Source organism: Pseudophryne corroboree, chromosome 2 (assembly GCF_028390025.1).
Source record: "Pseudophryne corroboree isolate aPseCor3 chromosome 2, aPseCor3.hap2, whole genome shotgun sequence".
NCBI lineage: Eukaryota > Metazoa > Chordata > Amphibia > Anura > Myobatrachidae > Pseudophryne > Pseudophryne corroboree.
Window position 1 is genome coordinate 444,753,605 of NC_086445.1, and position 23,845 is coordinate 444,777,449.

Here is a 23,845-nt window from a genome sequence, read left to right on the forward strand (position 1 = left end):
GCGTTCGCAGAGATTTTCGCAAAGCGTACGCAGACTTGCACGGGGTGGGTATTCATTCTGTCTGGGCGGCAACTATCTGATCGCAAACCTCTGCAAGTTTGCAGAGGAGCAATCAGGACTGAATTAGGCCCTACGTTCTGGCATCTGCATCCATCTCCCATCCACAGTGTATTACATCTCCCAGCATACCTAGCTTGAGCTGCTGTTACAGCACCTGACAGTGAGGGAATAAAGTGAAGTAAGTAAGCACAGTTTTCTTTGCAGTAGTATCTCAATACATAAAACAGGATAATTAGGACTCCATAGGAAGTATTAGGCTTTAATTAAATTCCACAGATTACAGCATGACATGTGAGCATGGAAGAACAATTTTTTCTTAATATACGAGAGAAAATGTAAAATGTACAACGTCTGGTTGTAGCCAAAGCACAGTGCAGCCGGCACTGCTGTTGTGGAGGTGGTGGTGTCCGCCGCTGCGCTGCCAGACAGTAAGATGGTCACTTGAAATTCGCCATTCGCAGCGTCATGCCCACGTGACGTCACCGCGCCGGCTGTCACGCTATCAGGATGACGTGGTGCTGGAGGATGCCCAGGCCGAGCTGTTCACAACTAAACGTTTCCCGAATTTGAGAGTGTCCGGTGTGGGGGTCGGGATGGCGGACTCCGAGAGCGCAGCCGTCACGGACGGTGAGTGCGGCCCTGCCTCATCCTCATTGCACAAGGTTATTAGGAGACCGGACTGGGGTCAGGCGGCGATGCTGGAGCTGCGCAGTGCTGGGGGCGGTGGGAGCCGGGAGCCTCAGACCGGCTGGGAGCACACATGTCAGGCAGTGCGTGACGCTGCTGGTGGCAGGGTGGGGAGCAGCGCTGGGACCACTCTGTGCGCCTATTGTATACATGCCTCGTCACCACCTCCCATACAGGCACTTGCTCATGTGTCAGGCTGCTTCTCCCTGTACAGTATATGGTAACATTATACTAGCTGATGCTGGCTACTAATAGTAACTAGAAGCTTATAGTGGTTGCTGGATTTTGTAGTTCCGTAACAGCAGAGTAACCACAGGTTGCCAATGTCTGATTTATTGTGAAAAACATACATATTTTATTTAAGGACAGTTACTCGTTGACAACTCCCAGTGCACCTCTTACTGCTTTCATACTGTATATGAGAGGCAGCCATTGTCCCATCCATTCATGTATAATAAGCAGGTCTAGCATGTTAACTGTAGTAATTCAGTGGGCAGGACAGGCTAAACCTGTCTAATTAGCACATTTCATGATGGTGACATGATTAGCATGAAAGAGAACATGATAATTATCCTAACTATTTACTGTTCTTAAGCAGTGCTGTAGACACTTGGGTGCATCTTGGGTGTCAGGCGATTTCAGGTGTCATTATCACATAGTGTTTACTTTTAGCAGAATCTGGTAAATGCTCATTTTGGAGAAACAGTTTGATGGGGAGACTGTAATGTGGCACACTATATACTATGAGAGAAAATGCAATAATGGTTCCTGCAAAGTTAATGGTTTTCTTTTATAGAAATCCATATTCGTGCAACTACTGTAAATGTCTTTACCTAACGTTATTTCTGAGATTTTGTGGTGCACTGCTATATTAATTGCTAGCAGTGTGTTGTAAATTTGCCTTCTACTATATATGTTGGAAGCATCACTCTAGAATTATAGAATGGCTAGTTATTATATAATCTTCAATGGATGGGCTCTCAGGTGCTGCCACTATTGCTTAAAATGGCAAGTACTTGATACAATTAATACATTCTAGCTATAAAACTCTGCCATCAGTCTCTCCCTAGATGGGTAAAGTGCTTTGTAGTCACTATATTGAAATCATGGAGCTCAATTCAATTGGGGACGAGTTGCCATTGAAACGGTAGTGGAACTCCTAATTTGCATGGACTAGCTTTCTAACTAACCCAGTCACGGCCAGTGTAAATCGCTCACCAAGGGTTCACTGTGGATCATATACAACACACATGCGGAAGCAGCATTTTATGTCAAATATACTGGATGCTCTATGTATACTTTCTTACGCTTAATAATTGTTTACTTTACTGCACTTTCAGAGTTCTCTCATTATATACGTCTCTTCCACTGACATTGCGCTGTATCCATCACGGACAGTCAGAGATTAGTGTTTAACAGCAGAAACTCCCTGCCTGATTTCACCCTTATCAGGTAGTGCAACAGGGCACGCTCACCCTGTTATTCACTGTCTGTTTGCATATTGGGTCAATCAGGCAGAGGCAGTCACGTGGGGGGGACGCGGGCAATGCTTCGTTTCCAGGGAGGAGACGGAGCGCTATGAGGCCGGTGCGGCGCGAACGAGGGGCCGAGTCGGCTAAATGGGGGTGTGTCAGGGGTGTGATCACGGCGATGACGAACCACCGCGATCAAGAACATGGCGGCGGGACTAGGAGCCATCCGTAGTTTCTGCTAACAAGCAGAAATTGCGATGCGTTTCCAATTTCTGCTTGTGAAACTGAGGGAGACTCCGGTCAGCATGCTGTGCGGCCCCAAGCATTAGCATTAATTAATTAATTAGCATTAGCAGACTTTGCAATCCTTACTGAATTAGGCCCATAATGGGGAAGTAGGTGCCTTTCATCTTGGGGGTCTGTTTACGCACTCAGTGAGTACCTGCTATACGCCTTGCATGCTGTTTGTCATATTGTGTATACACGCATTTGTGCTACCTTCTACATGCTATATGAGTTCCTCGTAACAATCTATGTATATCCCATTATAAGGATTGGCATTACCTTTCCCTGCCCTATCATCATTTTTTTAGAGTAGATAGGTTTTTGCCTTTACTACTGGGTTATTGAAGAGAAGTTATCACATCTAACAAGTATTTGCCCTTCTTTATGGGATCATTGAGGACCTGTTATCACTGTATTATTTCATGTACATTTTTCACCACTGAATGCATTTACATAAGACATGCATAATACCTTTTGATGACTGTTTAATTTTTGACTATACATGTACAGTATTTGCTATTTTTGGTTTAGGTATCACTATTGAGTCACTGTACTCTGATTAATTACCTCCTTTGTGTCATGTGTTAACAGAGCGGTTTGTTATAACTATTTTCCTCTCATGTTAACCTTTTTGGGAGTCTTTCACTAATAAGACGTCCATTTTAATGTATATTTAATAAATAGTCCTAAACAAGAGTTTTCTTTCTCAAACAATTGTGCTACTGTAAGTGTGCCTGTAAGTAATTTGAGGGTAAATGAATTGAGCCCATGGAATGTAATTACAGAGCCAAGTGATGCAATAAGATCTGCAGTAAAGTCTCTTGTTTATAGTCTTTGTTTTTGCTAGTTGCAATAGAATGACAGTTCTTTTAGCTGATAGTACTATAAGCATTACTTGACTGTCAATTTTTATTTTTTTTGCGTGTCCATATAGTTTGTACATTGTGTATGTGAGGTTATGGGACAGACAGACTGAATATGGAATTTTCATCTTGACAATTGTTTGCTGCTTCTTGGTGAATGTCTCTGGCAGAGTTCAATTTCTAAACATGACAATGTTAGAAATTGTTTACAATTTAAGATGTGCATATATTCTGAGATAAATTGTCTGCCAAGCCGCATACATACGGTACGATTCTAGCTAATAATATGGACCACATAGTCCTATATTTTTCAAAAAACGAGTGCATATTGTACCGTGTGTATAGAACCAAAGATACGCGCTACGCATATCGTCATTGCTGGAAAAAATAGACTGTGCATGCAAAGTCTATTTTGGCTAAGATAGTGCATATGATTTGTGTGTGTATAGTACTAACAATATAAATGATAATGAGTATCCCCTCCAGAAGGCTTTCCCACTTCCCCCCTGACATTCCAGCCCACTGTAAAGCCAAAATCGTTCAGGGGGGTGTAGTCAATATCGGTTGCTCTGGACTCAGGGAGCTTCAAGGGAAATCGTTAAGCTAAAATCGTTCATAGCCAGAATCGCACCGTGTGTAGGCCCCTTCAGACCTACAAACATTTTACCTGACAAGCTAAAACCATCAGATATCGCGGCCACACACTGTGAGTTATTGCACAGTGTATGGCCATGATATCTGCGTTTCTACCCTGTGAAGGAACAGGGGAAATGTCAGATGTGGCAGCGCATACACCGCCAGATGTTGCCGGCCAATTGTCAAATCATCTGTACATGCTTGACAAAATCTGCATGTCTGACATGATAAATACCGCTCGGCTTTGGACCAATAATTGAACGGTGTATTGCCAATCATATGGTTATTGGCTGATCGGGCAGATAAAGGCATCTCGTTGAGATCCAATCGCCTTGATAATCTATGAAGAGCTTGGCTTGAGCAAGGTTTATGCACACTAGGTGCCCCACTGGGATGCGGTCAAGATCCCGCCGGACGGAATCCCGGCGGTCGAAATACAGACACCGGGATCCCGACCGGCACAATCCCGACATATTCTCCCTTTGTGGGTGTCCATGACACCCATAGAGGGAGAATAAATTAGTGTGCCGGGCATAGCGAGGTACTGTGCCCGCAGCGTGGCGAGCTCAGCGAGCCCGCAAGGGGCTGCGTTGCGCTTGCCCCCCTGTTTGGACTGTGCCAGTCGGGGTGTCGGTATTCCGACCGCTGGGATCCCGTCCGGCGGGATTTCGTACTCATGCCGCCCCACCAGCTGACCTGAGAACAGAAGGAGGTTCAGGTGACACAACAAACTGGGCAGGTTAGATGACAGCAATTCAAACTCTGTCTGGGAGCTCATCAATGGTGATGAATCCTGGATCTACAGTTTTTAGGTTCTGAGACTAAACAATAGTCGGCCCAGTGGACCCCACTTGGAGGTGCGTCACCACAAACATTTCGACGTCAGCGTAGCCAAGCAGACAGTGGCTGCTTTTGTGGCCAAGATTGGACATGTAGCTACCGTACAACTTATGCAGCAGCGTACAGTCACTGGGGTCTGTTATGCGAAACAGTGCCTGCTGCAAGTGCTGGAAGCCATTTCCAGACGCCATCCAAGAACTCATACTCATGGCACCCTTCTCCATCATGGCAATGCATTTGCCCACCAGTCCAGGAAAGTGGTGTATTTTCTGGCCCAGGAACGCATCCAGAAGCTTAGTCATTCGCCGTACAGTCTAGACCTGGTTCCCTGCAATGACTTGTGTTCCCACAAGTCAAGCGCAAGATGCACGGGATTTGTTTTGAGTCGCCAGAGGCTGCAGTGGAGACCTTCATCCATCATGTACAACATACCTGCTTCGGACTGGTCCAGCTGTGTCCCAAAGTGGTTTTAGCACATGTACAGTATGTGTGCATAGACTCCTCTGGGGAATACTTTGCAAAACTGTAATGTTCACTTTGGAAGTATGATAATTTTGTGCTTTCAGAAACCTGTTGCACACCCCTCATATACCCCTTTCAGACCGCCTGAGGCGGGACGCTCCCGGGAGCCTGACACGCCTTAGGTGTGACAGCTGACGTCACCGGGTTGGCGATGTCAACGGTGATGCGGAGGGGTGGGGGGTGCCTTTGGAGATCACATGATCTCCAGGCACCACCCATCCACACAGAGTGAGCGGGAAACGGGTTCCCGTTCACAACACACAGCGAGCCAAGTTGGACACTAGTTCACCCTGGTCGCACCTTTCAGACTGCATATGAACAAGGATTATGCGCACTCATGTGCAATAACCCGTGTTCAAAGCTGGTGGTCTGAAAGGGGTATTACTCACCATCAAACAACACCAATACAGGCATATTCTCTGATAGTGTATGACAATGACAAATAATTAGCACTGTATGTCTGTCTGTTGATGAGTTTTCTATCACAGTGTATGGTCATCATATGTTACGCTGGGCATATACTGTTCAGTTATTGGCCCAATCAGCCAATAATCAGCTTATCGGGCTTATAAATGAACAGTGTATTGCTGCGGCCAAGCAGTATTTATTGGTCTTTCGGACATGCTGAAATCATCCAACTTGTCCGAAAGATCCAATAATTGGTCTGCCACCTAACCAGTTATCATAAGCAATGAGTTTTAAACGGCTAAAACACATTGATAAATGGGCCCCTATAAGTGTTAGATTTGGTGCTGACCTTTATCATATTTTTGGTGATGAACTTTTAGTTTTGTTTGTAATGCAGAAATCATGCATAGTAAATACTTTAATGTTCTTTTGCCTGTTTGGCATTTGTTGCTTAGATCAGTGGTTCTCAAACTGTGTGCCTAGGCACCCTGGGGTGCCTCTGGACACTTGCAGGGGTGACTCGGGTTGGTGGTCCAGGACCAATTCAAATTATTTATGGTCAATGTAATAAACAAAACCAGTGCTGGTGGCTGCTAATCATAAAACATGTGGACAGTCCGAAGCAAATCTTGTCCCTCACCACACAATTGAACATAAGGATGACATGTAAACACAATTTACTCAAAGTAATAATTTATTTCTCTAACGTCCTAGTGGATGCTGGGAACTCCGTAAGGACCATGGGGAATAGCGGGCTCCGAAGGAGGCTGGGCACTCTAGAAAGATCTTAGACTACCTGGTGTGCACTGGCTCCTCCCACTATGACCCTCCTCCAAGCCTTAGTTAGATTTCGTGCCCGGCCGAGGTTGGATGCACACTAGGGGCTCTCCTGAGCTCTTAGAAAGTTATAGTCTTAGAATTTTTTTTTTTCAGTGAGACCTGCTGGCAACAGGCTCACTGCAGCGAGGGACTAAGGGGAGAAGAAGCGAACTCGCCTGCTTGCAGCCGGATTGGGCTTCTTAGGCTACTGGACACCATTAGCTCCAGAGGGATCGACCGCAGGCCCAGCCTTGATGTTCGGTCCCGGAGCCGCGCCGCCGCCCCCCTTACAGAGCCAGAAGCAGGAAGATGGTCCGGAAAATCGGCGGCATGAAGACATCCTGTCTTCACCAAGGTAGCGCACAGCACTGCAGCTGTGCGCCATTGCTCCTCATACACACTTCACACTCCGGTCACTGAGGGTGCAGAGCGCTGGGGGGGGGCGCTCTGAGGCAGCAATAAAAACACCTTGGCTGGCTAAAATACCTCAATATATAGCCCCTGGGGCTATATATGAGGTAAATACCCCTGCCAGAATCCCAAAATAAGCGGGAGAATAGGCCGCGAAAAAGGGGCGGAGCCTATCTCCTCAGCACACTGGCGCCATTTTTCCCTCACAGCTCGGCTGGAAGGAAGCTCCCTGGCTCTTCCCTGCATTTCTACAATACAGTAAGAGGGAAAAAGAGAGGGGGGGCACTAAATTGGCACTGTATACAGTATAAGCAGCTATTAGGGACATAACTCAGTTAGTCCCTGTATATATATAGCGCTCTGGTGTGTGCTGGCATACTCTTACTCTGTCCCCCCAAAGGGCTTTTGTGGGTCCTGTCCTCTATTTGAGCATTCCCTGTGTGTGTGGAGTGTGTCGGTACGGCTGTGTCGACATGTTTGAGGAGGATAATGATGTGGAGGGGGAGCAGATGCCTTTAGCAGAGATGTCACCCCCTGCGGGGCAGACACCGGAGTGGATGGTATTATGGCAAGAAATGAGTGCACGTATAGACTCCTTACATAAAAAATTTGACGACATGCCGACTGTGGGACAGCCGAGTCTTCAGCTCGTGCCGGTCCAAGGGTCTCAAAAGTCATCAGGGGCTCTAAAACGCCCGTTATCTCAGGTGGCACAAGTAGATGTCGACACGGATACTGACGCCAGTGTCGACGACGATGAGTCAAATTTAATGCCCGTTAAGGCCATTCGCTGCATGATTGAGGCAATGAAAGAGGTGTTAAATATTTCTGATTTACATCCAGGTACCACAAAAAAGGGTATTATGTTTGGGGAGAAAAAACTACCTGTAGTTTTTCCCCCGTCAGATGAATTAAATGAAGTGTGTGAAGAAGCGTGGGCTTCCCCTGATAAGAAATTGGTGATTCCTAAGAAATTACTAATGGCGTTCCCTTTCCCGCCAGAGGATAGGTTACGTTGGGAAACACCCCCGAGGGTGGATAAAGCGCTCACACGTTTGTCAAAAAAGGTGGCACTACCGTCCCAGGATACGGCCGCCCTTAAGGAACCTGCTGATAGAAGGCAGGAGGCGATCCTGAAGTCTGTATATACACACTCAGGCATTATACTCAGACCAGCAATTGCGTCAGCTTGGATGTGCAGTGCTGCCGCTGCATGGTCAGATAACCTGTCAGAAAATATTGACACACTAGACAGAGACACGATCCTGTTAACAATTGACCATATCAAAGACTCAGTCTTATACATGAGAGATGCACAGAGGGAAATCTGCCGGCTGGCATCTAAAGTAAGTGCACTATCTATCTCTGCTAGGAGATGCTTATGGACTCGCCAGTGGACTGGAGATGCAGATTCCAAAAGGCACATGGAAGTTTTGCCTTATAAAGGGGAGGAATTATTTGGGGATGGTCTCTCCGACCTAGTTTCCACAGCAACGTCTGGGAAGTCAGCATTTTTACCCCATGTCCCCTCACAGCCTAAGAAGGCGCCATTTTATCAGGTTCAGTCCTTTCGATCCCAGAAAAATAAGCGGGGAAAAGGAGGGTCTTTTCTGTCTAGAGGCAGGGGAAAAAGGCTGCAGCAAACAGCAGGTTCCCAGGAACAAAAGTCCTCCCCCGCTTCCTCTTCCAAGTCCGCCGCATGACGGTGGGGCTTCACAAGCGGAGCCAGGTACGGTGGGGGCCCGCCTCAGGAATTTCAGCGATCAGTGGGTTCGCTCACAGGTAGATCCCTGGATCCTTCAAATAGTATCTCAGGGATACAGGCTGGAATTCGAGGCGATTCCACCCCGCCGTTTCCTAAAATCCGCCTTGCCGATTGCTCCCTCAGACAGGGAGGCAGTGCTAGCGGCAATTCACAAGCTGTATTCCCAGCAGGTGATAATCAAGGTACCCCTACTTCAACAAGGCCGGGGTTACTATTCCACACTATTTGTGGTACCGAAACCGGACGGTTCGGTGAGACCCATTCTAAATTTGAAGTCCTTGAACACATACATAAAAAAATTCAAGTTCAAGATGGAATCGCTCAGGGCGGTTATTGCAAGCCTGGACGAGGGGGATTACATGGTATCCCTGGACATCAAGGATGCTTACCTGCATGTCCCCATTTACAATTCTCACCAGGAGTACCTCAGATTTGTGGTACAGGATTGCCATTACCAATTCCAGACGCTGCCGTTTGGACTCTCCACGGCACCGAGGGTATTTACCAAGGTTATGGCGGAAATGATGATACTCCTTCGAAAAAAGGGAGTTTTAATTATCCCATACTTGGACGATCTCCTAATAAAGGCACGATCCAAGGAACAGTTGTTAGTGGGAGTAGCACTATCTCAGGAAGTGCTGAGCCAGCACGGTTGGATTCTGAATATCCCAAAGTCACAGCTGGTCCCCACGACACGTCTAATGTTCCTGGGAATGATTCTGGACACGGCCCAGAAAAAAGTGTTTCTCCCGGAGGAGAAAGCCAGGGAGTTGTCTTCTCTAGTCAGAGACCTCCTAAAACCAAAACAGGTATCGGTGCATCACTGCACGCGGGTCCTGGGAAAGATGGTAGCTTCTTACGAAGCAATTCCATTCGGCAGGTTCCATGCCAGAATCTTTCAGTGGAACCTGTTGGACAAGTGGTCCGGATCGCATCTTCAGATGCATCGTTTAATAACCCTGTCTCCACGAACCAGGGTGTCTCTTCTGTGGTGGCTGAACAGTGCTCATCTTCTGGAGGGCCGCAGATTCGGCATACAGGACTGGGTCCTGGTGACCACGGATGCCAGCCTACGGGGCTGGGGGGCAGTCACAAAGGGAAGAAATTTCCAGGGACTATGGTCAAGTCAGGAGACTGCCCTTCACATAAATATTCTGGAACTAAGGGCCATTTACAATGCCCTAAGTCAAGCAAAATCCCTGCTTCTACACCAGCCGGTGCTGATCCAGTCAGACAACATCACGGCAGTCGCCCATGTGAATCGACAAGGCGGCACAAGAAGCAGGACAGCGATGGCAGAAGCCACAAAAATTCTCCGATGGGCGGAGAATCATGTACTAGCACTGTCAGCAGTGTTCATCCCGGGAGTGGACAACTGGGAAGCAGACTTTCTCAGCAGGCACGACCTCCACCCGGGAGAGTGGGGACTTCATCCAGAAGTCTTCAAAATGATTGTAAATCAATGGGGTCGTCCACAGGTGGACATGATGGCGTCCCGCATAAACAAAAAACTAGAGAAGTATTGCGCCAGGTCAAGAGACCCTCAGGCGATAGCGGTGGACGCCCTAGTGACACCGTGGGTGTACCGGTCAGTATATGTGTTCCCTCCTCTACCTCTCATACCAAAGGTACTGAGAATAATAAGAAAGCGAGGAGTAAACACAATTCTCGTGGTTCCGGATTGGCCAAGAAGAGCGTGGTACCCGGAACTTCAAGAGATGATCTCAGAGGACCCTTGGTCCCTGCCGCTCAGACAGGACCTGCTACAGCAGGGCCCCTGCCTGTTCCAAGACTTACCGCGGCTGCGTTTGACGGCATGGCGGTTGAACGCCGGATCCTGAAGGAAAAGGGCATTCCGGAGGAAGTCATTCCTACGCTTATTAAAGCCAGGAAAGATGTTACGGCAAAACATTATCACCGCATATGGCGGAAATATGTTGCATGGTGCGAGGCCAAAAAGGCCCCAACAGAGGAATTTCAACTGGGTCGATTTCTACATTTCCTGCAAGCAGGAGTGAATATGGGCCTAAAACTAGGCTCCATTAAAGTACAGATCTCGGCTCTGTCGATTTTCTTTCAAAAGGAACTAGCTTCAGTACCTGAAGTTCAGACATTTGTGAAAGGAGTGCTGCATATTCAGCCCCCATTTGTGCCTCCTGTGGCACCGTGGGATCTCAACGTGATGTTGAATTTCTTGAAATCACATTGGTTTGAGCCACTAAAAACCGTGGATCTGAAATATCTCACGTGGAAAGTGGTCATGTTATTGGCCTTGGCATCAGCCAGGCGAGTGTCAGAATTGGCGGCTTTATCATGTAAAAGCCCTTATCTGATTTTTCATATGGATAGGGCAGAATTGAGGACTCGTCCCCAGTTTCTCCCTAAGGTGGTGTCAGCGTTTCACCTGAACCAGCCTATTGTGGTGCCTGCGGCTACTAAGGATTTGGAGGACTTCAAGTTGCTAGACGTTGTCAGGGCCCTGCAAATATATGTTTCCAGGACGGCTGGAGTCAGAAAATCTGACTCGCTGTTTATCCTATATGCACCCAACAAGCTGGGTGCTCCTGCTTCTAAGCAGACTATTGCTCGTTGGATTTGTAGTACAATTCAGCTTGCACATACTGTGGCAGGCCTGCCACAGCCTAAATCTGTCAATGCCCATTCCACAAGGAAGGTGGGCTCATCTTGGGCGGCTGCCCGAGGGGTCTCGGCTTTACAACTTTGCCGAGCAGCTACTTGGTCAGGGGCAAACACGTTTGCAAAATTCTATAAATTTGATACCCTGGCTGAGGAGGACCTGGAGTTCTCTCATTCGGTGCTGCAGAGTCATCCGCACTCTCCCGCCCGTTTGGGAGCTTTGGTATAATCCCCATGGTCCTTACGGAGTTCCCAGCATCCACTAGGACGTTAGAGAAAATAAGAATTTACTCACCGGTAATTCTGTTTCTCGTAGTCCGTAGTGGATGCTGGGCGCCCATCCCAAGTGCGGTCTATCTGCAATACTTGTACATAGTTATTGTTAACTAAATCGGGTTATTGTTGAGCCGTCTGTTGAGAGGCTCTATCGTTTCATACTGTTAACTGGGTTTCATATCACGAGTTGTTCGGTGTGATTGGTGTGGCTGGTATGAGTCTTACCCGGGATTCAAAATCCTTCCTTATTGTGTACGCTCGTCCGGGCACAGTACCTAACTGAGGCTTGGAGGAGGGTCATAGTGGGAGGAGCCAGTGCACACCAGGTAGTCTAAGATCTTTCTAGAGTGCCCAGCCTCCTTCGGAGCCCGCTATTCCCCATGGTCCTTACGGAGTTCCCAGCATCCACTACGGACTACGAGAAACAGAATTACCGGTGAGTAAATTCTTATTTTTTACATTTCTCAATAAGAATCTTTTGGCCTAGGGGTGCTGTGAATCTCACTGCCGATATGATGTTCTCGTTCATTAATGAAAGAGAACTTGTTCATATCGTGCAGTGTGTAGGCACCAGCGATGAACGATGCGTGGCCCCGGGCTCATTAATCGTTGGTGCCGGGTCGCTTACGCATGCAGGCCAATATGGACAATCTCGTCCATATTAGCATGCGCTGCTATGGAGCCGGTGTGTGTGTGTGTGTGTGTGTGTGTGTGAAGAAACTTCCCCCCGCCGCCGATTTGCCCGTCGGCCGTGTCCGCCAATGGGCAGCTCGGCGGCGGATCGCTGAGTGTGTAGGGCCCATTAGATGATATACTGCAGATTGACTCTTTGTGTAGAAACTGTGTATCAATTCTTCCATGAGGATAAGAAAAAAAAAAATCTATGGGAGGGTCAAGGAGAAGTTGTTGTTTTTTTGATGGATAAGCAAGATTTCTTATATGCTAGTTCACTTATAAGCCAACAGTGAAACTGTATGCCTTAATCATTTCTCATACCCCGTAATTACATGGCATGTCCAGTTTTCTCACTATTGAATTATTCGGTGACTACAGAAAGTGAACATAAAGTCCTGTGCATCACACGCATTTAATTTTTTTTTTCCTTTTAAACTGGTCTGTTAAGAATTTGCTGTTATATGAAAACTTAATTGCTTAGTAGCAATGCCTTACTCTATAACTTAACACCCACTAAAATCTTGGTATGTCGGTAAAATTTTTTGCGTAGCTTTCCCGTGCATCACGGAGAACCGCCCTGTTGCCTTTTCACAGCTTGTTAGATATTTACACACAAGGATAAATTCATATGATGTAAACTAAATGGGAAGGGCCTTCCTTCAGGGTAAACTGCATAACTACAAAATGAATTCCAAACTTTCTACTGATTCTTTTCATATATTTTATTTTGCTCATTCAGTATAAACATAAGCAAAACTAAGTTATCAATATGAGTACTGTCTATGAAATATGTAAGGCCCAAATAAGTTATTGGACCTAGAAAGACTGTGCTCTATGGAGAAGAACTAAGACGAGAGGATTGTCTATATATCTCAATATAGAGGTGAGATGGACCCCACTAATAAAACAAGAGCTAATTATTGGCATAGCTTATATGTACTAAATCACACTGAGACTGTTGAACAATAATAGAACTGAAACGAAGTGCTAAGCAAGGGAAATGGTAACTTCCTGTTATATAGGGTGTTCTATAATATTGGCAATAAAAGTATAACCAAATAGTTATAAGAAATGTAGTCATTGCTGTTTGGTAGATCATGGACTCTACACAAATGTTCCTTTAACAGTATCGCCTCCTTTTGATATAACTGGACTCCAGCAGGTGACCGGTCATGGAATCTCCCCGCTTTAGGACTCATACCGACTTATTTGTTTTATTCATATATAAATGGGTATTACAAAGAAACTTGTTTCCATATGGTCACTGTATTATTTATGTGCCATGTCCCAGTAGCGTGTTTCTGAGCACTAATTCTGTTTTGCTTTTTTTATTGCATTTTCCACATGTTAATGCATTGGGAATGTCTGCAGTAGTCGTTTTATTAATGGTGAAACACATGGTAAATGTCTTTATGCATTTGTACTAGTATTAGAAAAATGCTAATTAAACAGCAGTGGAATTGTGGCCTTAGGGAGGCTCACCACAGAACCCTTTATATACTACTACAACATAACAGCCATACAATGCTGCTGGCAACTACAAAATGTCCATGTTTGTTGTCCTTCTGGACGGAAATAGCCAGTCTCAGCTTCTTCCTTTATTCTAACCAGTGCCAGCAGCCAATATGAATTTACAGTCAAAGCCAGTTAATAAATTCAGAGTATGTTTGCAAAACAAGTACAGAAGGGATTCTCCTACTGATCCCAAAATGGGTACGGTTAGCAGGGAGGGACAGGGCTGGGGTGGGCTGAGGTTTTATATAATATTTATATATATATATATATATATATATATATATATATATATATATATATATATTATCCTTGCTTCGCTAAGGAATTTAAAGTATTTTCATGCATGTAACATTAATTTTGAAGGACTTTCTGGTAAACTGCATTTTTAGTCTTTCCTTCAGACTGGAGAATGGCCAGGCTGTCAGAGGAGCTGCTTTGGAACAGTCAACATATAACTGGCCATGGGAGAAGCAGTCACTCCTCAGATCCACACCAGCCACTTTCAAACTCTGCCCCTGAGCTTTGTTAATGGTCATGGCATAGCAGACCTGTATCGGGAACTGCAGTCATTTGAACTGCTAATGATAGTCTGATGGGATCAGAGGAATTCCCTGAATGAAGACCATTTCTCCCTGGCCGACGCCTGTGAACATTTTTACTTCAATCAATGTTTGTGCAGTCATCACCTGCAGCCTGGTACCATTGCACAGTTTGGGTAGATTCAAGTTGCGTAAAAGCATTATGGGGATGTCAGCCTTGAGATAGAATACATGAGGTGGTATTCCGGGTGCATTTAGAGTATGCAGAAACTACAGGGTAATGAATGGTGTCCTCCACCACAGAATTAACAGACAGTGTTGTTGATGTTAACTGCTGAGTCATTTATTGGAGTGAGAATAGCCTCTCCCTCAGCCAAGAGACGCTTTTACCTCCATTCTCATTCAAGACTGGGTAGATCTTCTCAGTCAAAGCATTCAAGTCGTAGACTAAATTGCAGAGGTTTTCTGGAATACGTACTCCTCCGCCCTCCGTAGGATGACTTGAGACATGCCTTGACCTCTTTGGTGCGTGTCCACCACAGCACAACAGGTAAGGTCTGACTAAAGTCTCCGGCCAGCAGCACTGTCACCCCACCCATCAGACGGGTGCAGCTCCTGATGTCCTGGAGCGTCCTGTTAAAAGCCTTAGTACCCCCCTTGTTGCTCATGGTACACTCGTCCCACACAATGAGCTTGACTTCTCGAAGTACCTGAGCCATGTCACTCTGCTTAGAGATGTTGCAGAGCGCTGACTCCGAGTTGTTCAGGTTGAGAGGCAACATAAAGGCAGAGTGAGCCGTCTTGCCACCATCAAGCAAAGTTGCGGTGATACCTGAGGAAGCAACTGCACTGGCTATCCTACTATCGCTCCTGACTTTGGCTAACATTTTAATCAAAAAGGTTTTTCTGGTCTTAATCTTATCTGGATTAAGAGATAATGAAGAATTTATTTAAAAAAAACAAAAACACTTTTCACCCTTTTGGGGGTGGAATTTTGACAAATCTCCTCTTAATGGGTGACTACGTCACAAAACAAAGCTACTGTCCAAATTCCATGTTTCTTGTCCTCCATGGTTCCTGAGATTTCGTGATGAGTCAGTCAGTTGTATTTGGCTTTAGTATATATAGATAATATAAAACGTGTGTGTGTAATGTTATCATTCTATAAATTAACTGTATGATAACTCCACCATAGAACTAATCTAATGGCCACAATGCAAAAAAAGTACCATTTGGTTGTCAAATGGTTCAGGTCGCTTTTCACACATTCCAGTTCACCACCCGGGGGTGGGGGGGTCTGCGCGCTGAAATTCTGGCACCGGCAGCTGTTCTAGCCCTAACAAAGCCACAATATATAGAAATCTTACTGGGCATTCAGACCAGTTTGTGGTTAGTGCACTGTGTGTTCTGACTCCCTCCTATCATTGCCAGCATTAACTTTTTCTGAAATTTGTGCTACCTCTTCTGTGGGATACAACAAGGTGGGCTTTCCTTTGCTCAACACTTGCATCAATGAGCTTTGAGAGCCCATGACCCCATGCCTGGTTCACCAGTTTGCCTTCTTTGGACCACTTTGGTAGGTACTAACCACTGCATACAAGGCACACCCCGCAAGACCTGCTGTTTTGGAGATGCTTTGACCCAGTCGTCTAACATGACAATTTGGCCCAACACGTCAACTTCAAGAACAGTCTGTTCACTTGCTGCTTAATATATATTTCTCCCCTAAACAAGTGCAATTGTAATGAGTTAATCAATGTTATTCACGTCACCGTCTGTCTCTTGTTATGCCTGCCATTTGTGCATCATATGTAATTGTGACCAATGGTACAAATACAAAAGATTTACATTTTATTAGTTGTAATTAACAATATTGTTGACTGTAATACTAAATAGTATTTTATAATGCCACTATGTTTTTTTTTTCCAAGCTGTCACTTTGCTAATTTATTCATATAACTATATCCATGAGCAACTGAATATATATCGAGATAGAGATTTTATATATAATATAATTTTATGTTTAGATGAATAAAAGTATCAGTGTATGTACTTAAGTGTTCTACAAGAAAGCCACGAGAAGATTGTTGGTGTTATCAAATTCAGTAGCACTTCTGTGACAAACCATATTTAGCAAATACATTTTGTTCATGTAGATTGAACAGCAAGGTACTGGTCCATCATACTCGTATAGCTTAATGACTGCAGAAGAGAACTCACATTGATGCCTGGCATATTATAGGGCTGAGTAGAGAGCAAAGCAAAAAATGTTTCAGAAACAGTTAAAAGTAAATATTACAGCTTTTTGTTTTGATATTCAGGAAATCACACATTTGCTTTCTTTTGAGCATATCAACACTTTGTTTATTTGTAGTTCTGATTTGTACAGCAGCTAATAACATTCATATTGGATATAGAGCGGTATCCTATTAGCTGTGGTAAATTTCCGTGGCTAATTGACTTGCTTGGGACCATCCTGTTAGCCCCGATTATGGCGCTAATTGGGAATATGGTTTTGCCAGCATTTTTTCTGCCATCACTACCATGAAAACACATAGGTCTGCAGCTTTTCTCGGCTCCTATGTGTTTTTTTTGTGTGAAAAATGGTAGTTTCTCTAACGCCCTAGTGGATGCTGGGGTCTCCGTAAGGACCATGGGGAATAGACGGGCTCCGCAGGAGACATGGGCACTTTAAGAAAGAATTTGTATTCTGGTGTACTCTGGCTCCTCCCTCTATGTCCCTCCTCCAGACCTCCGTTTGAATCTGTGCCCGGACGAGCTGTGTGCTGTTCAGTGAGCTCTCCTGAGCTTGCTGTAAGAAAGTATTTTGTCAGGTTTTTTATTTTCAGGGAGCTCTGCTGGCAACAGACTTCCTGCATCGTGGGACTGAGGGGAGAGAAGCAGCCCTACTCACTGAAGATAGGTCCTGCTTCTTAGGCTACTAGACACCATTAGCTCCAGAGAGATGGTACACAGGATCTCACCCTCGTCGTCCGATCCCAGAGCCGCGCCGCCGTCCCCCTCGCAGAGCCAGAAGACAGAAGCCGGGTGAGCATAAGAAGCAAGAAGACTTCGAAATCGGCGGCAGAAGACTCCAGTCTTCACTGAGGTAGCGCACAGCACTGCAGCTGTGCGCCATTGCTCCCACATACACCCACATACTCCGGTCACTGTAAGGGTGCAGGGGGGGGCGCCCTGGGCAGTAATTAGGACCTCTTAGCAAAAGTTGGGCATATATACAGTTGGGCACTGTATATATGTATGAGCCCCCGCCAAAATTTGTACATTAAAGCGGGACAGAAGTCCGCTGTCGAGGGGGCGGGGCTTCTTCCTCAGCACTCAGCAGCGCCATTTTTTCTCCACAGCTCCGCTGAGAGGAAGCTCCCCAGGCTCTCCCCTGCAGATACACGGTAGAAAAGGGTAAAAAGAGAGGGGGGGGGCACATAATTGGGCGCAAAAACAATATATAAACAGCAGCTACTGGGTTAACATTAAGTTACTGTGTTATTCCTGGGTTGTATAGCGCTGGGGTGTGTGCTGGCATACTCTCTCTCTGTCTCTCCAAAGGGCCTTGTGGGGGAACTGTCTTCGAAAAGAGCATTCCCTGTGTGTGTGGTGTGTCGGTACGCTTGTGTCGACATGTTTGACGAGGAAGGCTATGTGGAAACAGAGCGGGAGCAAATGAATGTGGTGTCTCCGCCGACACCTGATTGGATGGATATGTGGAAGGTTTTAAATGGTAATGTATATTCCTTGCATAAAAGGTTGGATAAAGCTGAAGCCGCAGGACAGTCGGGGTCTCAGCCCATACCTGATCCTATGTCGCAGGGGCCGTCAGGGTCTCAGAAGCGCCCACTATCCCAAATTGTTGACACAGATACCGACGTGGATTCTGACTCCAGTGTCGATTACGATGATGCTAAAATACAGCCAAAATTGGCTAAAGCCATCCGTTATATGATTATAGCAATTAAGGATGTGTTGCACATCACAGAGGAACCCCCAGTCCCTGACAAGAGGGTTCATATGTATGGGGGAAAAAGGCAGGTGGTGACCTTTCCCCTTTCACATGAGCTAAATGAGTTATGTGAAAAGGCTTGGGAATCTCCAGATAAAAAACTGCAGATTTCCAAAAGGATGCTTATGGCGTACCCTTTCCCGCCAACGGACAGGTTACGCTGGGAATCCTCCCCTAGGGTGGACAAAGCTTTGACACGCTTATCCAAGAGGGTAGCCCTGCCGTCACAGGATATGGCCACCCGAAAAGATGCTGCGGATAGAAAGCAAGAGGGTACTCTGAAGTCCATTTATACACATTCAGGTACCTTACTGAGGCCAGCGATCGCGTCGGCCTGGGTGTGTAGCGCTGTAGCAGCATGGACAGATACCCTGTCTGAGGAACTTGATACCTTAGACAAAGATACTATATTAATGACCCTGGGGCATATAAAAGACGCTGTCCTATATATTAGAGATGCTCAAAGAGACATTAGTATACTGGGTTCTAGAATAAATGCTATGTCGATTTCTGCCAGAAGGGTCCTGTGGACTCGGCAATGGACAGGTGATGACGACTCAAAAAGGCACATGGAGGTTTTGCCTTACAAGGGTGAGGAATTGTTTGGGGAGGGTCTCTCGGACCTGGTCTCCACAGCTACTGCTGGAAAGTCAAATGTTTTGCCATTTGTTTCCTTACAACCTAAGAAAGCACCGTATTACCAAATGCAGTCCTTTTGATCACAAAGAGGCAAGAAAGTCCGAGGTGCGTCCTTTCTTGCCAGGGGCAGATGAAAGAAGCTGCACAACACAGCTAGTTCCCAGGAACCGAAGTCCTCCCCAGCTTCCACTAAATCCACCGCATGACGCTGGGGCTCCACAGGCGGAGCTAGGCCGGGTGGGGGCGCGTCTCCGAAATTTCTGCCACATGTGGGTTCACTCCCAGTTAGATCCCTGGGCGATAGATATTGTGTCGCAGGGATACAAGCTGGAATTCGAAGAGATGCCCACTCACCGATACCTCAAATCAGCCCTGCCAGCTTCCCACCTTGAGAGGGAGATAGTGCTAGCTGCAATTCACAAATTGTACCTTCAACAGGTGGTGGCATTCTACCATGTTTGTAGTACCGAAACCGGACGGTTCGATATTGAATTTAAAATCCCTGAACATATACCTGAAAAGGTTCAAGTTCAGGATGGAATCGCTCAGAGCGGTCATCGCAAGCCTGGAAGGGGGGGATTTTATGGTGTCTCTGGACATAAAGGATGCATACCTTCATGTCCCCATTTATCCACCTCATCAGGCGTACCTCAGATTTGTGGTACAGGATTGCCATTACCAATTTCAGACGTTGCCGTTTGGTCTCTCCACGGCACCGAGAATATTTACCAAGGTAATGGCGGAAATGATGGTGCTCCTGCGGAAGCAAGGGGTCACAATTATCCCGTACTTGGACGATCTCCTCATAAAAGCGAGATCAAGAGAGCAGTTGCTGAACAGCGTATCACTTTCTCTGGAAGTGTTACGGCAACACGGCTGGATTCTAAATATTCCAAAGTCGCAGTTGGTTCCTACGACTCGTCTGCCTTTCCTGGGCATGATTCTGGACACAGACCAGAAAAGGGTTTATCTCCCGATAGAGAAAGCTCAGGAACTCATGACCCTGGTCAAGAACCTATTAAAACCAAAACAGGTGTCAGTACATCACTGCACTCGAGTCCTGGGAAAGATGGTGGCATCATACGAGGCCATTCCCTTCGGCAGGTTCCATGCGAGGACCTTTCAATGGGACTTACTGGACAAATGGTCAGGATCACATCTTCAGATGCATCGGTTAATCACCCTATCCCCCAGGGCCAGGGTGTCTCTCCTGTGGTGGCTGCAGAGTGCTCACCTTCTCGAGGGCCGCAGATTCGGCATTCAGGACTGGGTCCTGGTGACCACGGATGCAAGCCTCCGAGGGTGGGGGGCAGTCACACAGGGAAGAAATTTCCAAGGTCTGTGGTCAAGTCAGGAGACTTGCCTTCACATCAACATCCTGGAACTAAGGGCCATATACAACGCCCTACGTCAAGCGGAGACCCTGCTTCGCGACCAATCGGTTCTGATTCAGTCAGACAACATCACCGCAGTGGCTCATGTAAACCGCCAGGGCGGCACAAGGAGCAGGGTGGCGATGGCGGAAGCCACCAGAATTCTTCGCTGGGCGGAGAATCACGTAAGCGCACTGTCAGCAGTGTTCATTCCGGGAGTGGACAACTGGGAAGCAGACTTCCTCAGCAGGCACGACCTCCACCCGGGAGAGTGGGGACTTCATCAAGAAGTCTTCACGCAGATTGCAAGTCGGTGGGAACTGCCACAGGTGGACATGATGGCATCCCGCCTCCACAAAAAGCTACAGAGGTATTGCGCCAGGTCAAGAGACCCTCAGGCGATAGCTGTGGAAGCACTAGTGACACCGTGTGTGTTCCAGTCGGTTTATGTATTTCCTCCTCTTCCTCTCATACCCAAGGTGCTGAGAATCATAAGAAAAAGAGGAGTGAGAACAATACTCATTGTTCCAGATTGGCCAAGAAGGACTTGGTATCCAGATCTGCAAGAAATGCTCACAGAGGACCCGTGGCCTCTGCCTCTAAGACAGGACTTGTTGCAACAGGGGCCCTGTCTGTTCCAAGACTTACCGCGGCTGCGTTTGACGGCATGGCGGTTGAACGCCGGATCCTAGCAGAAAAAGGCATTCCGGATGAGGTTATTCCTACGCTGATAAAGGCATCACCGTATATCACCGTATATGGCGAAAATATGTTGCTTGGTGTGAGGCCAGGAATGCCCCCACGGAGGAATTCCAGCTGGGCCGTTTCCTTCACTTCCTACAGTCGGGAGTGACTTTGGGCCTAAAATTGGCTTCCATTAAGGTCCAGATTTCGGCCCTGTCTATTTTCTTTCAAAAAGAACTGGCTTCTCTGCCTGAAGTTCAGACGTTTGTAAAGGGAGTGCTGCATATTCAGCCTCCTTTTGTGCCTCCAGTGGCACCTTGGGATCTTAACGTGGTGTTGAGTTTCCTGAAGTCACACTGGTTTGAACCACTTAAAACCGTGGAGTTAAAATATCTCACGTGGAAGGTGGTCATGTTATTAGCCTTGGCTTCAGCTAGGCGTGTGTCAGAATTAGCGGCTTTGTCACAAAAGCCCCTATCTGGTTTTCCATATGGACAGAGCAGAATTGCGGACCCGTCCACAATTTCTGCCAAAAGTGGTGTCCTCTTTTCATATGAACCAACCTATTGTGGTGCCTGTGGCTACTCGTGACTTGGAGGATTCCGAGTTACTAGATGTGGTCAGGGCTTTGAAGGTTTATGTAGCCAGAACGGCTAGAGTCAGGAAAACTGAGTCGCTGTTTATCATGTATGCATCCAACAAGCTGGGTGCTCCTGCTTCAAAGCAAACTATTGCTCGCTGGATCTGTAACACGATTCAGCAGGCTCATTCTGCGGCTGGATTGCCGCTGCCAAAATCAGTAAAAGCCCATTCCACAAGGAAGGTGGGCTCTTCTTGGGCGGCTGCCCGAGGGGTCTCGGCATTACAGCTTTGCCGAGCGGCTACTTGGTCAGGTTCAAACACTTATGCAAAGTTCTACAAGTTTGATACCCTGGCTGAGGAAAACCTTGTGTTTGCTCATTCGGTGCTGCAGAGTCATCCGCACTCTCCCGCCCGTTTGGGAGCTTTGGTACAATCCCCATGGTCCTTACGGAGTCCCCAGCATCCACTAGGACGTTAGAGAAAATAAGATTTTACTTACCGGTAAATCTATTTCTCGTAGTCCGTAGTGGATGCTGGGCGCCCGTCCCAAGTGCGGACTTCTTCTGCAATACTTGTATATAGTTATTGCTTAAATAAGGGTTATGTTATAGTTGCGTCAGGGTTGATCTGATGCTCTGTTGTTGTTCATACTGTTAACTGGGTAAGTTTATCACAAGTTATACGGTGTGATTGGTGTGGCTGGTATGAGTCTTGCCCTGGATTCTAAAATCCTTTCCTTGTACTGTCAGCTCTTCCGGGCACAGTTTCTCTAACTGAGGTCTGGAGGAGGGACATAGAGGGAGGAGCCAGAGCACACCAGAATACAAATTCTTTCTTAAAGTGCCCATGTCTCCTGCGGAGCCCGTCTATTCCCCATGGTCCTTACGAAGTCCCCAGCATCCACTACGGACTACGAGAAATAGATTTACCGGTAAGTAAAATCTTATTACTCTTACGTCCTAGAGGATGCTGGGGACTCCGTAAGGACCATGGGGTATAGACGGGCTCCGCAGGAGATAGGGCACCTAAAAGAACTTTGACTATGGGTGTGCACTGGCTCCTCCCTCTATGCCCCTCCTCCAGACCTCAGTTAGATTCTGTGCCCAGAGGAGAAAGGGTACAAAGCAGTGAGCTCTCAAGAGTTTGCTGTTTTAAAGAATTTTGTTAGGTCTTTTTATTTTCAGGGAGTCCTGTTGGCAACAGGCTCCCTGCATCGTGGGACTGAGGAGAGAGAAGCAGAGCTGGCTTGTAAGGTTGGGCACTGCTTCTAGGCTACTGGACACCATTAGCTCCAGAGGGAGTCGGAACACAGGTCTCGCCTGGGGTTCGTCCCGGAGCCGCGCCGCCGTCCTCCTCACAGATGCCGAAGATAGAAGCTGGGTGAGTATTGAGGAAAAGACTTCAGGCGGCAGAAGACATCAGATCTTCATGAGGTATGCGCGCAGCGGTAAGCTGCGCGCCATTGCTCCCAGTCACACACACACACAAGAGGCACTGTAGGGTGCAAGGCGCAGGGGGGGGCGCCCTGGGCAGCAATAAACCTCAATTTGGGCATAAATATGTTGGATTAGGCTGTGGGACAGTAAATCCACGGACCCCCGCCATTTTCTTACAATATCATGAGGGGACCGAAGCCTGCCGTCGGGTGGGCGGGGCTTGATCCTCGGCACTAACCAGCGCCATTTTCTCCACAGAGGCTGCATGAGAAAACGCTGGCTCCCTGTTCTCTCCCCTGCTGAGCTTCACAGGCTGGAAAAAAGAGGAGGGGGGCACATTGGCGACGCAGTGAGTGGAGATTAACATTATAAATATATAAAAGCGCTATCTGGTCATATATCCCAGTGTTTGGGCGCTGGGTGTGTGCTGGCATTCTCTCTCTCTCTCTGTCTCCCATAAGGGCCTGGTTGAGGTTTTGTCCCCTTATAGGTAACTCCCTGTGTGTGTGGGGTGTCGGTAAGTGTGTGTCGACATGTCTGAAGCGGAAGGCTTCTCCAAGGAGGAGGTGGAGCAAATGAGTGGTGTCCCCCCGTCGCTGGTGCCGACTCAGGATTGGATGAGCATGTGGCATAGGTTAAATGCAAGTGTGACATCTTTACATGAAAGGCTTGATAAGGCTGAATTAAGGGGAACATCAGGGGG

General features: G+C 46.9%; 1 protein-coding gene across 1 annotated transcript in view; it reads left to right on the forward strand.

Annotated features, from left to right (window-relative positions):
• Positions 1 to 522: 522 nt before the first annotated feature.
• Positions 523 to 23,845, forward strand: part of RABEP1 (rabaptin, RAB GTPase binding effector protein 1) — a 162,205-nt gene continuing 138,882 nt past the window's right edge. The window contains exon 1 of the mRNA XM_063953673.1: positions 523 to 687. Within this exon, the coding sequence (XP_063809743.1) occupies positions 654 to 687 (34 nt within the window). The 5' untranslated portion in view covers positions 523 to 653. The remainder of the gene's footprint in view (positions 688 to 23,845) is intronic.